Below are 18,386 nucleotides of genomic sequence, written 5' to 3'. Positions count from 1 at the left end.
GCAATGCGTTTTCACCTCTGCACACTCATTAAAATTTCGTGTAAAGGTTTACGTAAATGCGATACAGCAAGTAACCACCATGAATAACGAAAAGAAATTCGGTTCTTTATCGAGAGAAGATATCAGGCTGTAGCATGCCCAAGAATCAAATTTTTCTACCGAATAGTTTCCTTGGAATCGGATGTTAAGTATTTCATAGCTGCCGCCGCGTCCGCGCCAGCGGTTCGGCGAAAGTTCGCGTGGCCCGGGGTTCCGTACCTGACGTCACGCTCAGCGCGTTCTGTGATTGGCGGCGCGCACCTGGAGCGCGGCACGCGGCAGCGGAAGCGGTTCGACATGGTCAAACCGCGACGCAGAGCCCGCCGCGCCGTGCCGCTGACGCCGTTTCCATGGCAACCACGCCGGTGACGCGCGGTTTTGACGCGCGGCAGCCCTTGTGGGAACCGGCCTTAAGAGTGGCGCTAGTAGCGCCATTATGACTATGAATATCAGTTTTGCTCTAAATACACGCTGTAAAGGTCGTGAGCGTTAATTACCTTTGAGATTAGAGGTGGTGAGTTGATGCTAGTCAAGTACACCTTTAAGGCGATGAAGACGCCATTGTCAACATGTCACTGAGTTTGAATGAGTCGTGTAACAGGACTAAGAGAAGCTGGACGTTCCTTCTGCGATATTGCAGAGCGATTGCTGGCAGTGGTGTTCACGAGAATGCACGGTCGCAAGAAGACACTGCCACGTGGCACTGACGGAACGGAAGACCATCGTGTTCGGCGTGTGGCTCTGCATCTGCCGCAGCAATCTGAGCAGCAGTAGGCACCACAGTGAAACAACGAACTGTTACAGATCAGTTATTTTAAGGACAGCTCAGAGACGGACGCCCTGTAGCGTGCATTCCACCGATTCCAAACAACCGCCATCTGCAACTTCAGTGGTGTCAAGTGACAGCTCATTGGAGGGCAGGGTGGAGGTCTGTTGTATTTCTTGATGAAAGCTGGTTCTGTCTTGGTGCCAGTGATGGCCGTGTGTTAGTTAGAAGAAGGCCAGTGGAGGGCCTGCAATCAACCTGTCTGTGTGCTAGACAGCCGGCCGGTGTCGCCGTGCGGTTATAGGTACGTCAGTCTGGAGCCGGGTGACCTCTACGGTCGCAGGTTCGAATCCTGCCTCGGGCATGGATGTGTGTGATGTCCTTAGGTTAGTTAGGTTTAAGTAGTTCTAAGTTCTAGGGGACTGATGACCACAGATGTTGAGTCCCATAGTCCTCAGAGCCATTTGAACCATTTTGTGTGCTAGACGCACTGGGCCAACACCTGGAGCTATGGTCTAGAGTGAGATTTCATATGATAGCAGAAGAACTCGCATGGTTATCCCATGTACCCTGACTACAAATCCGTATGTCAATATGGTGATTCGACCTGTCGTGCTGCCTTCAACCAAAACCATTCGAGGGTGTTTTCCAACAGGACAACGCTCACCCAAATACCGTTTATGTAACCCAACATGCTCTACAGAGTGTCGACATGTTCGCCTGGCCTGCTCGGTCACCAGATCTGTCACCAATCGAGCACATATGGGGCATCGTCGGACGACAACTCCCCACAACCAGAATTGACCGTCTCTGTGTCACAGGCATTTAACTCCATCCCACATACTGACTTCCAGCTCTTGTACTCCATCCCATAGACTGACATCCGGCACCTGTACGACATAGTGCACACACGTCTGCATGCTTGCGTTCAACATTCTGCAGTTACACGGATTATTAATGTATCAGCATTTCGCATACAATGGCTGATCCCGTGTTTCTACATCTACATCTGCATCCATACTCCGCAATCCACCTGACGGTGCGTGGCGGAGGGTACCCTGAGTACCTCTATCGGTTCTCCCTTCTATTCCAGTCTCGTATTGTTCGTGGAAAGAAGGATTGTCGGTATGCCTCTGTGTGGGCTCTAATCTCTCTGATTTTATCCTCATGGTCTCTTCGCGAGATATACGTAGGAGGGAGCAATATACTGCTTGACTCCTCGGTGAAAGTATGTTCTCGAAACTTCAACAAAAGCCCGTATCGAGCTACTGAGCGTCTCTCTTGCAGAGTCTTCCACTGGAGTTTATCTATCATCTCTGTAACGCTTTCGCGATTACTAAATGATCCTGGAACGAAGCGCACTGCTCTTCGTTGGATCTTCTCTATCTCTTCCATCAACCCTATCTGGTATGGATCCCACACTGCTGAGCAGTATTCAAGCAGTGGGCGAACAAGCGTACTGTAACCTACTTCCTTTGTTTTCGGATTGCATTTCCTTAGGATTCTTCCAGTGAATCTCAGTCTGGCATCTGCTTTACCGACGATCAACTTTATATGATCATTCCATTTTAAATCACTCCTAATGCGTACTCCCAGATAATTTATGGAATTAACTGCTTCCAGTTGCTGACCTGCTATATTGTAGTCAAATGATACGGGATCTTTCTTTCTATGTATTCGCAGCACATTACACTTGTCTACATTGAGACTGAATTGCCATTCCCTGCATCATGCGTCAATTCGCTGCAGATCTTCCTGCATGTCAGTACAATTATTCATTGTTACAACCTCTCGATATACCACAACATCATCCGCAAAAAGCCTCAGTGAACTTCCGATGTCATCCACAATGTCATTTATGTATATTGTGAATAGCAACGGTCCTACGACACTCCCCTGCGGCACACCTGAAATCACTCTTACTTCGGAAGACTTCTCTCCATTGAGAATGACATGCTGCGTTATGTTATCTAGGAACTCTTCACTCCAATCACACAATTGGTCTGATAGTCCATATGCTCTTACTTTGTTCATTAAACGACTGTGGGGAACTGTATCGAATGCCTTGCGGAAGTCAAGAAACACGGCATCTACCTGGGAACCCGTGTCTATGGCCCTCTGAGTGTCGTGGACGAATAGCGCGAGCTGGGTTTCACACGATCGTATTCTTCCAAACTCCATACTGATTCCTACAGAATAGAGAGCTTACGTTAACCTGTGGCCTTGCAGTGTTAATCACTTAAGTATGTTACCTAGACAAATGTATTCCCGCACTTTCGTTAGTCTACATTAATTATTTTTTGATGTTGTGAGTTTTTTCCATCAGTGTATTTACGTCCTTGTAAGTGATAAAACGACAATACGTCACTTCGGCTCTGCCTCTTCGTTTCGCTCCAGTCTGCGTGCAGTTGACAAGCTCTTCTCTCATTCCTCCTCTTTCTATGTTTCTGCTCCAAAGTCGGTGCACCAGTCATCCCGCGCAAATTTGCGGTGATAATCACATCTTCTCTTCTTTCTTTTGCTCATATTCTTCTTGACTCCCGTTGCTTCTTCTCTGTTCTGCTTTTACTGAACTTCATCGAGCCTGCTCGACAGTCTCAGTTATTGTGTCGGTTAGAGAACTACGATCTTCTTGCAGCAGGCTTTGCGTCACCCGGCATACCAAGCGGTTTTCTTCATACGGTACTTCAAAATCTGGATTTCTTCTTAATTATTTTCCCAAAAAATCTCAGTACATCTCCTCATATTTTTGGTAGTATGGTTCCTTTCAAATCAAATTTAAGCTCTCGTGTTTTTAGACTGATATATTTCTAGAAACATCTTCTCAACCTTTTCATACGACAAGATTTGTTATTCTTCCTTCAAAGACAGTGTATCATAACCTTTCTTATAATGATCTAATGATTATGGGAACTTTTTTCTTTAACTTGTTCTTGTTTCGTGACAGTCTGCTTCAGTTCCTCTGCATAAATAATCTTTCCTTCCCCTGCCTAAACATTCCGTATCAAGATAAATTCCTTATCCTTCGATAACACATCTGAATCCGACCAGAGAACGTGACCATCCATTTCAGTTCTATCGCCGTCATGTACCAGTTGTATTGTCACCCATGACCTCCTTTCCCCTACAGCAACAATTTCAAGTTATGCACAATTGGCGTTCGCTGCGCGCTTGCGTTTATTTCTGCGCCGCTCTCTTCTATCGTCGAGATGGTCGTTTCGAACCAGTAGCGTCCAAGATGCTGTAGAATTCCTCTTTTTGTCTCGAACTGATGCAATCCAAGATGCTGTAGATTTCCGATTCATGTACAATTTTCCATTTCTATGACGCACTATTATTACTTTCTCTCCGCACGTGCACCCTTCACTCTATTGTCGATAGTTGTATTTCATTATTGCGTACCAAATCGCTATTCTTAACTGAAACAGCAATTGTCTGCGCACATACGCGAAATCTAAACATATCTAATTACGGTTCTTCACCAAACGGCAGTTGTTCTTTCACGGTAAGCCAGATGAAACATTAATGTCCCTGTCACGGCGACACATGTAATTCTACTTCACCCGGTTATTTAGCTTAGTTCTGCCACTGTCGTACTCCAATATGGGAGCCTTAAATGAAGAGCACTTCATGTTACGAAATAAAACCAACTATGTGCCTAATACAACCATGCCTCTCTTTTTCTGTTTTTCGAATGTATAAACCTTTTGGGTTAAAACAATGGAAAATGTCGGAAATAATAACAGTACAAATCAAATCGCTTTGTTTTACTTTTACGTCGGTACGTAATACGCTCTCCTAACAATGTCTAAACATATCCACTCCAGTGTTAGCAGCTACGCCCATTCCATGTTCACACGGAAGAAACAATTGCTACATTGCGTTTCCACATACAGGTAATCACTAATGACAGGAGTGTTTTCATTTACCTTCTGCTACCAATATGTTCCACCACGAAAGTTGCTGATTGTCAAACACTGTATTGTTTCAACCTTATATCTCATAATTAACATCCCGCGCCTTTCTGTAAAATAACGAATTACTCACTTGTGTCCAACGAACCGCCGTAACGCTTTTAATTATACTTTCTAGCAACGCGAATGCGCTCGACCGCTCAGTACTGAAGCCTAATAACGGCTCTTCCCGCACAGTAAATTCGGGTTCTGGGGCATTGTTCACTTTATACAGTAAGACAATGCTACCTCCAGAGAAGAGGTCCGCTCAGCTTCGAAAATTACAGAAGCCAACGAAAAGTACAATATCGCTATGTCATAACATCCATACCAGTACTCCTTACACGTTACACTGACAAACAGTTTTATCGCGAAGCTGAGACAATACTGCAACAAGCAACATGCAGCGAATCACGTCCATGAAGTCTGACAATTTAAGGGACAGTGAATTTGTCAACAATAAAACTGTTACATTCTCTGTCACAACAGAATAAACAACAAATAAAAGTTTTTTGTTCATAAACTGGCGATTTATGCGACTTTGATGTGTCACGAGTGAATTTGCTACCTGCTTACTAAAAGAACTTCACCCCTGGCTTCACGAGAGTGCACCCCATTCCAGTTATTCCCTGTTAGAATAATCGTAAGTGATCTCTGGTTATCGATCATGGGTCTTACGTGGGAGGTAGCAAGCGTCACAATAACCTTTCAAGTGGTAATTACAAAATAAACTCCACAATACCGCAATGCCCCTTAGCTCTTTCCCTTTCTGCAAATAGGCGGTTCTGTCAGAGATACCAAAGGACATAAAATATCTGTTGAACGGAAAAGATAATCTTGACAACGAATGAACATTTGTTGACCAAATGCTGCCAAAGTATCTGAAGGTGGACATTGTTGGCCGAAACCGGTTATGTATCATAAAAAGTGACTGCGCAAAAATCAAAGCTTTAGAATAAATCAATCAACACCTCCTTAAACGAAATGTCGTTTATCCAACAGCAAATAGTGTTTGAGTACATTAACTATTTCAGTTCATTTCGTTTTTTATTCGAACAATTGATTAAATCATAAATTGTTTAGCAATATCGTGTTATTCTATCTATACATACAGGATTGCGCACTAAATTTCACACACTGACATTGTCTAATAAGCATTTTACTTGCAGGTTGGCAACCTTGGAATGTTGTGACGAGTAGCTGTAGTTCGTGTGTAGCTCTCCAGAAGATAGTACTTGGCAATATCACGAAAAACCAGTTTTGTTTCACGAAGAAACGAAGCATATCACAAGACTCAACGAGAGACCAGTTTGTTGATGAGGAGGAGGAGGAGAACATTGTCTAACGTCCCGTCGACGACGAGGTTATTAGGGACAGAACACAAGCTTGGATTTTAGAAGGATGGAGAAAGAAAAGAACGTTCCCTTTCCAAGGAACCATCCCGACATTTGCCTTAAGTGATTTAAAAGACTCACGGAAAACCTCAATCAGGATGGCTGGAGGCGGGTCCGAACCATCGTCCTCCCGAATGCTTTGTTGACGGAGGCACAACGTCACCTCTGCTTGCACCAGTTCATGAATGTAAAAGTCCTCAAAGGTGTTCTCTAGGTTTTGGAAACAGATGAATATCTGAAGGGGCAGTCGGGATTGTATGCATGATGATCGATGACAGAGGACCCAAGGAGTCGGAATGTTGTGGATGTCACAGAGCTCCTGTGTAATTTGGTATTGTCATGCTGAAGGAGAAGGGCTCCATGTGTGGAGGAACTCTTCAAATTGGTACTTTCAGTTTTCTGAGGGTTTCTCACTCACCAATAGTTATGTTACGCATCACGGGGCTACGCGCTACAATTCGATGCCCTTTAGTGACAGGGGGTTGCAACTTGCTTCAGCGAAGCTAACAAATCGACATAAGAATGAAATTAAATAATTATACGATATTGATGGCTGGGACTCCCCACTTGGGGAGGTTCGGCCGTCGAGCTGTAAGTCCTTTCAGTTGACGCTACAGTAGGCGACCTGCATGTTGATGATGATGAAATGACAATGAGTACAACACAACACCCAAGTCCCTGAGCGGAGAAAATAGGCGACCCGGGCGGGAATCGAACCTGTGCCCCTGAATGTCATTCAGACATGGTGCTCACGCAGCTAAGGAAGTGGACGGCCGAGTGATATACATGACAAGTCATAAAACCTCAACTGATGTTGAGACCAGAGTAAGAAGTTCGGAGGCATTACTTTTCATCACGCCCTCGTACTTTTCTTACCGCATTAAACCTTTAACATAAAATTATTCCTATTTATTAGCAAACCGTGACAGGATTTTAAATTCTTAAATTCGGTAAATAATTCAATAATTTTATAGAATATTGAAAATAAAATTTTTATTGTCCCTCGAAGCCGTTAGGTTGTCTAACACACGCTGCTGCTTATGCCCAGTCAAAAGTCATTGTTATGAAAGTTGATCTGGATTAATTGCATTTCTTCAGCTAACCATACAGTAATGTAAATGTGTACTTCTACAGTACAGAAAACAGAAATGTTAAGAAAACTAATCTGGAAGATGCAATGAACAAAAATTTTAATAGCTATTTTATTTCGTGGATGTGTTTGTGACTCAAAACGTCTTGTTAGCGAATGATGTAAAAATCCATGTTTGTAGAATATTAGTGACGTTATGTGTTTACATTTTCATCACATTTGATGTCCCATCCAGCCACGGCAAAACAATGAACTTTATGCATTATTTTTCTTCACATGGCTAGACAGAGTCTTCTTTCGAGCATTCACAGATTTCGTATTGATCATTGTGCTCAATCAGCACTTTCGTAAAGCATTTAGAATGCATTTTCAATATAAATTACAGGTTCCAACATAAATAAGTCGTACTTGGCACACATTCTGCCTATAGCGCAAAGACTAACTTACAAATTCGCGTCTAGACAAAGTGCGTGTCACTCGAGTCCACGTCAAAGACTAACTACTTTTGGCGAGTACGACAAACGATATTCTGATATTACAGTATGAAGCTCTAGATTGTTCTAGAACGGGTAAATGGTCAAATTAACTCTTGTACGTAGTTTTCTAGTACATGAATAAACAGTTACAAAGAAAACACAACTCCTAATGTAGCTAAAATTTATAAAATAATGAAGATATATTATCATACATAACATTGAAATAGTTTTATAAAAATTATGGTGTATTCCACATCAGCAAAATAACAAACACTTTATATTTTCTTTCATATGCCAATTTTTTTATGAAAAATTGAGTTTGCTTTCGAAAGATTGTAACAGCTCTTGGTTTAATCGTCTATAAATGATGTGAGGAGTTTCGTAACCAAAATATTGAGTAATGTCCGAAATTTTCTTCATTTGTGTAGCCGTATTGTCCGTAGTTGCTTTACAATTCTTTAGGGTATTTTTCTTCTGTCGTTACAACTACAAAAATGCGTGGTTTTTTTTACGTGTTTCGTAAAGCATCATCAGTGGTGGTGATTTTCTCTTGATTTCTCGCTTACATCGGGAAATGCCGTCTGAAAGCACGTAGTTGATGTATTTCTGCTTTATACTCTGATAGTTGTCTAATTTTTAGTTGTTCTGCAGTACTATGCATCTCTTATGTTTTTCACGGCACACTTTTTTGCTCAGTACCTGTGTGGTCTGAAAAACAGAAGATATGCTGCGGAAGAACTAAAAATTAGAGCACAACTATCTGTGTCTACAGCATAAAAACATCAAAGATGTGCTGGCGGACGGCGTTTCCCGATGTAAGCGAGAAATCAAGCGAAAATCACCATCATTGATGATGCTTTATTTCAACAAAGCGAAATGCGTCTGGCGAAGATAAAAATACAAGCATTTTTGTATTTACAACGACAGAACAAAAATACAGTAAGAAAAGTACGAAAGATACGTCATTTATTCGAAAATAAAACAGATGCAATTTGTAGGATGATTAACGCCTCTTAAAATCAAAAACAAAAATAATTATCCGAAGTCTTACAGAAAAATTTGGAAAAGAGTGAAATTTATATAAATATTTCCATACACTACTCCGATCAGATAGGCTTGCCTCTTGTACTTCAAAGTTTTAATTTTAGGTGAAAGATAATTTAAAAAATAATCTAATCGAAAATTTCGTCTTACACGCTTAGCATCGTAAACTACACTACTGGCCATTAAAATTGCTACACCAAGAAGAAATGCAGCTGATAAACGGGTATTCATTGGACAAATATATTATACTAGAACTGACATGTGATTACATTTTCACCCAATTTGGGTGCATAGATCGTGAGAAATCAGTACCCAGAACAACCACCTCTGGCCGTAATAACGGCCTTGATACGCCTGGGTATTGCGTCAAACAGAGCTTGGATGGCGTGTAGAGGTACAGCTGCCCATGCAGCTTCAACACGATACCCCAGTTCATCAATAATTATACCTATTACACGTCATATGTTTTTAGGTTCAAATGGCTCTGACCACTATGGGACTTCACATCTAAGGTCATCAGTCCCCTAGAACTTAGAACTAATTAAACCTAACTAACCACCGAGCGAGGTGGCGCAGTGGTTAGCACACTGGACTCGCATTCGGGAGGACGACGGTTCAATCCCGCGTCCGGCCATCCTGATTTAGGTTTTCCGTAATTTCCCTAAATCACTCCAGGCAAATGCCAGGATGGTTCCTCTGAAAGGGCACGGCCGACTTCCTTCCCCGTCCTTCCCTGATCCGACGAGACCGATGACCTCGCAGTTTGGGCTCTTCCCACAAACAACCCCCCAACCTAACTAACCTAAGGACATCACACACATCCATGCCCGAGGTAGGATTCGAACCTACGACCGTAGCGGTCGCGCGGTTCCAGACTGAAGCGCCTAGAACCGCTCGGCCACACCGGCCGGCTATGTTTTTAGGTTTGGTAGTACCTCCAAGTACTCTTGGAAAGAGTAAGCCATTAATGCTTATTTCCCCTGGGCAGCAAGTATGGTGCTGTAGTATGAACATGCGGATGCAAAGTGGTTAGTCTATACTGACAGGTTCAAATGGTTCAAATGGCTCTGAGCAACATGGGACGTAACTTCTGAGGTCATCAGTCCCCTAGAACTTCGCACTACTTAAACCTAGCCGGCACTGACAGGTATAGTCCACTTAGTTACTTCCACACAGGAAACGTCAGGTCGTAAAGTTTGTGGGAAGACTGTTCGATGCAGAGAAAAGACAACCAACACACTGATGTGCACTCGTACCCGTTACACCCCGTACAGTAATATAGACCAATGACAAACAGCGTTGCCGCTCCTGACGTGTGGGCTGTGCGCGTGTGCAGGTGGACGCTCTGCTGGAGGAGATAGCGGCCACGGAGCAGCTGCGACACCTGCAGCTGGACGCGCTGCGGCGCGAGCTGGACGCGCAGGAGGCGCGCGAGGAGCAGGCCGTGCTGGAGGCGGCGGAGGCCGAGGCGGAGGCGGAGGCAGCGGAGGCGGAGGGCGGCGGAGAAGAGGGCGCAGACAAGCGCAGCGTGGCGTCGCTGGCACGCGCGGGCGCGCTGCTGCCGGGCGCGGGCAAGCGCAACATCGCCGCCATGGCCAAGAACGGCCTGCTCAGCCCCAGCGGGCCCGTGCTCCTGGACGGCGACGGCAACGGCGGCGAGAAGCGCTCGGTGGGCGCGCTGGCCAGGGGCGGCCTGCTGCCCACGCCCGGCAGGAGGGGCGCCGCCGACGACGACGACACCGACGACGACGACCTCTCATTGGACAGCCTCATGCAGCAGCTCTACAGCGTACGTACCTTTCCACTCCGTGCTAGCATACCCTCGCTACAGCCGATGTCAAAAATGGTTCAAATGGCTCTGAGCACTATGGGACTCAACTGCTGTGGTCATAAGTCCCCTAGAACTTAGAACTACTTAAACCTAACTAACCTAAGGACAGCACACAACACCCAGCCATCACGAGGCAGAGAAAATCCCTGACCCCGCCGGGAATCGAACCCGGGAACCCGGCAGCCGATGTCGTTTGTACAAGTGATCACGTTCCTAAGTCAAGCCACGTATGTACAGACGTCGAAATTCACGTGGCACTACCTTTTTGTCATCAGATTTTATAGCACCCAGAGATCTGCTATAATAGCCTGGGGTATCAGATAGGGCATCCGTGGTCTACAGGCAGCGTCTCTGATAAGTAATCCACATCCATAAGATTGCAAGTGCCGACAGGTGCGAGAATTATCGCTGAGTCAGCTTAACAGGTCATGCAACTAAGTTTCTGAGAAGAAAAATATACAAACAACGGAAAACAAAATTGAGGATGCGTTAGAAGACGATCGGTTTGGCTTTAGGAAAGATACCAGAGAGCCAAATCAGACATTGCGATTGATAACGGAAGCAAGAAAAATCAAGACACATTCATAGGATTTGTTGACCATGACAAAGTGCTCAACAATGTCAGATGGTGCAATATGTTCGAATTTCTGAGAAAAATAAGGTAAGCTATATAGAAACACGGGTAATATACAACACGTACAAAATCCAGGAGGGAACAATAGGAGTGGAAGACCAAGAGCAAGAAGATATTCTGATGATATTTCTATCCTCAAAGAAAGTGAAGGAGAATTATAGGATCTGTTGAGGGGAATGAACTGTCTAATGGATACGGTACGTCATATGGATCCAGAGTAAACCGAAGAAAGACGAAAGTAATGAGAAGTAGCAGATATGAGAACGGCGAGAAGCTTAATATCAGCCTTGGTGATTGTTGTGGCGTAACAAGACAGCTACGCCACACTGAAGTAGCCGAAAGGCACGCGTTAATCTAGAGAGAGGTCTGAAACAGGATACGTAATGAATTGTAGCAAGAAAAGTACGTAGCTGCTATTCTACTTAACTTTTAATCCTTGTTGTGTACATCGTTCTTGATGAGACATTTCATACGATAACTATCAAACTATGTAAGGCTAATGGCGCCTTGCTAGGTCGTAGCCATGGACTTAGCTGAAGGCTATTCTAACTGTCTCTCGGCAAATGAAAGAAAGGCTTCGTCAGTGTAGTCGCTAGCAAAGTCGTCGTACAACTGGGATCGAGTGCTAGTCCGTATCTCGAGACCTGCCTTGTGGTGGCGCTCGGTCTGCGATCACACAGTGGCGACACGCGGGTCCGACATGTACTAAATGGACCGCGGCCGATTTAAGCTACCACCTAGCAAGTGTGGTGTCTGGCGGTGACACCACAGTGATCACGAAGTAGATGAAGTTAAGGAATTCTGCTACCTAGACATTGCAATGATCCATGACGGGCGGAGGAGAGAGACCATAAAAAGCAGACTAGCACTGGCAAAAAGGGCATTCCTGGCCAACAGAAGACTATCAGTATCAAGCATAAGCCTAAATTTGAGGAAGAAATTTCTGAGAATGAATATTTAGAGTATACAATCGTATGGTAGTGAAACATGGACTGTGTGAAATTGAGATGAGAAATGAAGCACTTGAGATGTGGTCCTAAAGAAGAATATTGAAAATTAGGAATAAGGAATGAGGAGGTTCTCCTCAGAATCGGCGGAATATATGGAAAACACAGAGAGGAAGAATTGGCAGATTGGTAGGACATCCTTAAAGGCATCAGGAAATAACTTCCATGTTACTAGATGGAGCTGTAGAGAGAAAAAACTATTCAGGAAGACAGAGACTGGAATACATCCAGCAAATCATTGAAGATGAAAACTGCAAGTGCCACTCGAAGATGAAGAGATTGGCGAAAGAGAGGAATTCGTGGCGGACCGCATCAAACCAGTCAGAAGACTGATGACCAAAAAAAAAAAAATCATCATCCCCACGTAACGTTCCTTTCGTCCGTCCTTCGGAGCTATTTGGGTGACGCGCGATGTCACGCTTGCGCCGCCACCTAAACCCAAGCACTCTTGGCGGTGCGCACCGCGAGAGACGAGTTACACGAAGTGCTGCTCCGCGAATCAGGAACTATTATTGGTGGACTCGGATAAATTCTCTGCTGTGCTACACTATCAAATCGCTCTTAATAAGGGTCGCCACCCTAACTTTGAGCCGTGAATGTTAAACTTAATAACTCCAAAGTCAATAATTAAAAATTTTGTTGTTATTTAACTACTTTCAGTAAAGATTCAAGGACCCTACACCGTGCTGGAATAGATTCACCACTAGCAGCTCCAAGATGCTACTCCACGTTGGTGTAAAATGGAAGTGCGCAGCAGAAAATACTGAACGCAAAAATCAAGATTTGGCCCCGTCTGACTACCCCCTGAAGCATATCTTAGGATCTCTTAATTGTGATATTATTTCCTCCTTCTTGCTCTTTAACACATAAATTACAACCTAAACATAAATACTGATTAAGGGAGCTAGTAACTACTAAATGATAAATGTTGTTTCTGCTTATACATTTCTTGTAGATTAAAAACCCTTTTATATTACAAATGTTTATATTTGATAAATAATATTAATGATCAATTGCCCAAATCTGCCCCTTTTTATGGCTGCGTGATCTAATATAATAACGTGAGATGACTGACATCATCTACGTACCAAACCGAAGACATTACTTTCAAAGATGATCTACAGTGGCGTGCAACCTCAGTGAAAATAAAACTTACGTGATCAAAGCTGTTTATCCTTATAGCCCTATTAAGCCGAAGCAGTTAGCAATATCACCATGTGTACTGCGTCCAGTGCGTCAGAGTGATGGTTTTCGTACACGTCTGCGACGACAGAAGAACTCCAGCCACAAAATAAACTCTTTCGAACACTAGGACGGCAGAAGGTGGTCCTATGACTAGTACAATCTTTCTTCTCCTCTCTGTGTTCTACAGACAAGAAATGCGAACTCCCAGCCACAACGACGGAATTCAGATAACGTCTCTACGTGAGTATAGGCAGAAGATCTGCTCTCAATCACTGAGTGCCGTGTACTCAACGATGACTCCTTACCCGTAGGCGAAGTCCAGAATCGTATAAGTTCGCAACAGTACAGTGCCTAACTGTTCTAATTATAAAATCTCCTGAGAGCAAAGACAGAAAGACTGCCTGTAACAACAATGCTGATACTGAGCGACTGTCAAACACAGGCGCTCAAAACAGAAGACTTCTTTCTCTCCACTACTAGCTTCCCAGCAAAGCTGGGCTCCCCTCCCTCATAACTGCAGAAGGCGAATCATATTCTCGAAACCACGGAATATTCTCCCTCTCTACAGATTCTTCCATACGCCGACCAATCATATATTAGTCTTTCGTCGTCCAGCACGGAAAATTTGCAAGGAAATACCTATCCCTCTTAATTAAGAATTCATACAATAGTACGCTTCTCAGAGTAAAACTCCTCGGAAATAACCCAGCCTGCGTGATTTCCGAAGTAACGCTTCCTTGTTCCTCTCTGCTGCATCCAAGATTTTCAGAGTTTACGGTATCCTTCCAGCCTAGCTACAATACCGGCTAGCCGCCACTCTATTGTGCTTTAGCCCTCAGGTGCCCTGACCGTATGGCTATGGCTACTTCCTCTGTTAACCACGACCAACACACTTGTGCGGGCTTTTCCACCCAGAGCCTGAGTTACGCCTGCCGTTTCATTTCCACTGGTGTTCCAACCTCTACTAGTATAGGCAATGATTTATTATGCCGTTTTGGTAATAAAGGCACTCCATCACCTTTCATACAATAAGCGTTAACAAATATTTACAAGGTGTACGTGACAATGTCAGTCTCCTTTAAATATTCATATATACGATATACGAACTATCAAATGATACCTAATTCCGGTTGTCAATCACGGCAAAATATGTAGATGAGCGCTTGAAAGGTGCAAAATTATAGCCTCCTTACACAGCTCATACACCGCCTCCAGCCGGCCCTAACAACTCTCGTTGGTAATTTCCCTACAACAAATCAGCAACACAGTTCGAACTCAATAATGCATGCTGCAAGTTCGTAAATGAGGAGTCACACCAAAACATCACTATCAAATTTGCACAGAGAAAATGAAACTTATTTGGTACCAGCCTGAGAAACTAGGCATTGCACTGGTATCCATTTATAGCTGTTCCCTTCTTTATTGGCAGTGTATAACGTAAGGTCATCAGGAATTGTGCACTTTCAGGATGAAATGGTGAATTGTTAAGAATAAGAGGGATTCCGGATGTAAAAACTCGCTCGCCGGCGCTACTTTTCCCGTCAAAATTTTCGCTCCTATGATGTTACGTTGGACAGAAGTAGCTTTAAGTCTCTCTGAGTGAAGGGTTCTGAGAATCTATATAGAGAATGGCGGTCTCGATGCTACATACGTCGCGCCTCGCTTTGGTTAGAGTTTCCAACGAGCGAGTTAAGCCCGATATTCTTCAGCCACAGCAAGCCTCGCCCCACGATCTTCCTTGATTCTTGAGATCGCAGAGTCCTAACTGTTCTGGTGTATTCAGGAAGCCTCGACCGTTTTCTACATAAAATGTAAGGCGTATGCACCCAAATCAGAAAACAAACATAATAAACTCGGTTTTTCTAGCAAAGAATATAACTAAAACCAATCGAAAGAAGTAAAGCAGTACCTTTAGTTTTCATACACAAAAAGCAAAATTACTAAAATCTATACATCCTAGCCAGGTAAATTCTTTCTTAGTTTGTATTTGTAGAGATAAGACTGCAGCGCTTAATTGTGTCACTGGCGTAAACTTCCGAAAATAAATTGGCCACAGAGTTAAAAAAACTAACAGTCATCTATTAGTTCTTTAGGGTTATACGCCTTGATGATTAAACATCCGAACTACTGAGCAGAGCAGATGATTTTAGACAAAACTTCAAATTACGATATATCTTTTTATGTTTCGATTTTGATGAAATGGAGACTATATGTTGCCCGAAACTATGCTCAAGTTATCTGTGAAAACTACATGACAATTCGTCTCGTAATTTTGGAGGTTAGTGTGTTCAGACAAACAGACAGACACTATGGTTTTACGGTTTTATTACTAGTATAGATCAATTAACCCTAGCCAAGGCCATCACTCTTATACAACACCACCTGTACCTACTTATTTCAGTAATCCACAACAATATTCTAGAAAGACGGGAAACTTCCTGAGCAGAATTCGTCGCCCGTGCACAGAAAAGTTCAATCGAATGATTTTTAGGTTTTCCGTGCCGAAGAAATACCTTGTTGATGAGGAAGGTTCAAGAAACCACAGACTTTCAAAATAATAGACACTGAGACACAAACGCTGACCGAGATTTCCCTCGACTTGCCACCTCGACTCCACGATTAATGATCTCCAGATTGCTTCACGAAATTATTTAACGTTAAGGATTTCCATCCAATCCGACGAAAGGCAGACATTCCCATTGGCAATATCCACTTACTGCTTATATGAGGTGCTGCCTCCTGGCAAGACATTAAGAAATATCTCTGGGACGTATGTTGGAAACACTAGCCGTCAAGGGGAAATTACTCTCCCTTTAATTGCACCATTAGGCTCCGACCAGGACCCATATAGGAAGATTAGGGGAAGTCTGGCCCACCAGCCCGCAGCTGAAGAAAATTCCCCTTGCTTCTGCAGCCGCAAACTGGCTAAGGCGACTAGAAAAACGAACAAGTCTAGCTCACATATGGATGAGCAGGAAATGATACGCTTCATCCCTTAATAAAGTGATTCCATAATTTTTTCCTGGCAGCAATACTGTTATATGTAATGCTTATGATTAAAACAATCGCTATATTTGTACAATTTATGATTCAAGTCTTCCCACTACCAGACCTTATGGTCTCAGCCGCATCTGCAGTTGGATCTCTAAGTTAAAATGAATCAAATTCCCTAAACTATAAACAAGCTAAAGAGTTAAAGAAAAAAAATGGGGAAAATGATAATAAATGTACTCTATTGAAGATACTTGTAAATAGCAGGACGAAGCGTCCGTGACAAAGCTAACTTAGAAGACACCACATCTCCCGTACGTGGCTCATCATACTGAATACCCAATTGTCCCAGCGTTCTGGTTTTCTACATGTCCATTAACTATGGTTGCTGTTCACTATTTTTCTTCAAGGACAAACATCTGTCGTATACCTGCCGTTATTGCTTTTGACTGTTTTTCTACAGCTAGTTCTCTTTTTTCAATTTTCGCTGTGTGTTTTAACCTTATCTTAGTTACACTTCATTGCACTTCTGACGCCGTGTTTATAACGCCTTGTTTATAACGTCGTGTTCCGAGGTGCCATTGCTCAGTTGTCTTTCTCGTGGCAGTCGGGACGTATTGTCGCACTATACGAGTATTTCGTAAGAGTTAGCTGCACTGCAGTAGTTTCATTTTGCAGGTGCTTTGTGTTTCTCAGTTAATGATAACTGAACAGCAGATTCATTGTTCCAGTTACATGTAAGCTGCGTGCTGTTTCCCAGTGACAGCTCTACACAAAAAATTTGAACGGCTGGTCCTTTCATAAGTCAACTACACCTTACATAATTCTTATTTAGCCTGTTGTTTTCAGCTGTTTGCCTTCCACATGGTGTCTAATCTGGCTTTATCTGGTTTATTTAGGCGACCCGCCCTGTCGCCGGCACTTTTAGGGCAAGAGTGACTTACGTCAGTTACAATTGAAAGGTGCTTTTTCCGCGAGCACATTTGGGTATTCATTTGATGGGCCATGTACGGCAGATATGGTGCCTTCTAAGTTAGCTCTGACATGGGCGCTTCGTTCAGGTATTTATATGCATGTTCAACGGAGTGTATTTATGAGATCCCAATTATCTTTTTCTCTAGATCTGTTATCATGTTTATAGCTCAGAGACATTATTTTATTTTAACTTAGTTACACATGAAGATGGGGCTCTCCCTGTAACCTGGTGGTGTAACGACTTTAGTCATTAAAAAACAGTTCAATTGTTTCGAATTTTTGCATCATGAACAATCATTCCGATCTGATGGAATGAGGTAACAAGTGATTAATCGTCAGACACCTCGATGTGGAGGAGACGGCAGTTGTACTGTCCATTTCTTCATAACTCAGATCCTCATCTTTACAGGGCGTTGCAAATGGAGTGTCCTTCAGTCTCTACAACTCTTGCAACAAGCACATAAAGCTCTCCAGAATATCTAGTACGCTCCTCTCCGCCTACAAGGTCTAGGGAAGGAGGTGTTATTTTGCCGAGTACCAGAGCATGTGGGAATTCAGGGAAAGGAGACGCATAGTAATAACGGGTGGTTTAGTGTCCTGTCCTAGTTTAGTGTCCTGTCCCCCTAAATGCTATCATTTCACTGCTGATGTACAGACTTGTAAGTAGATCGGTAGAAGAGCAGCTGAAAGTGGCAAACAATAAGCTGTGGCTAGCAATATCAATAACGAGGCCATGGAGTACATCCCTCTAGCCGCAGAGACGAGATGTGGTCCTTCTCTCTTGATCTCGGATAGGACATAGCCCCACGACCCATTGCTTCTTGCTCCAGTGATAGAATCCTCCCATGTGTCGCCCTTGTGGTTACTGGGACGTAATCAGAGTGCGCTACATTTTACTTGAACATGTGTTATTCTCAGACAAGAGGTTGTAGATTTGTCATCTATTTAGCCGACAATGGTAGTATCTGGTACTCCATTCACGAGTGTGTGAAACGTTCAGC

General features: G+C 43.4%; 1 protein-coding gene across 2 annotated transcripts in view; it reads left to right on the top strand.

Moving 5' to 3' along the window:
• The window catches only part of LOC124596051 (neuropeptide-like 1), a 422,926-nt gene that overhangs the window by 343,789 nt on the left and 60,751 nt on the right, over positions 1–18,386 (top strand). For both annotated transcript variants that reach the window (XM_047135025.1, XM_047135024.1), the window contains exon 3: positions 10,099–10,551. In XM_047135025.1, the coding sequence (XP_046990981.1) occupies positions 10,099–10,551 (453 nt within the window). The remainder of the gene's footprint in view (positions 1–10,098; positions 10,552–18,386) is intronic.

This window comes from Schistocerca americana, chromosome 2, assembly GCF_021461395.2.
Source record: "Schistocerca americana isolate TAMUIC-IGC-003095 chromosome 2, iqSchAmer2.1, whole genome shotgun sequence".
NCBI classification, from domain to species: Eukaryota; Metazoa; Arthropoda; class Insecta; order Orthoptera; family Acrididae; genus Schistocerca; species Schistocerca americana.
Note: the sequence above shows the minus strand (reverse complement) of the source record. Positions and strands in the feature narration are given on the sequence as shown.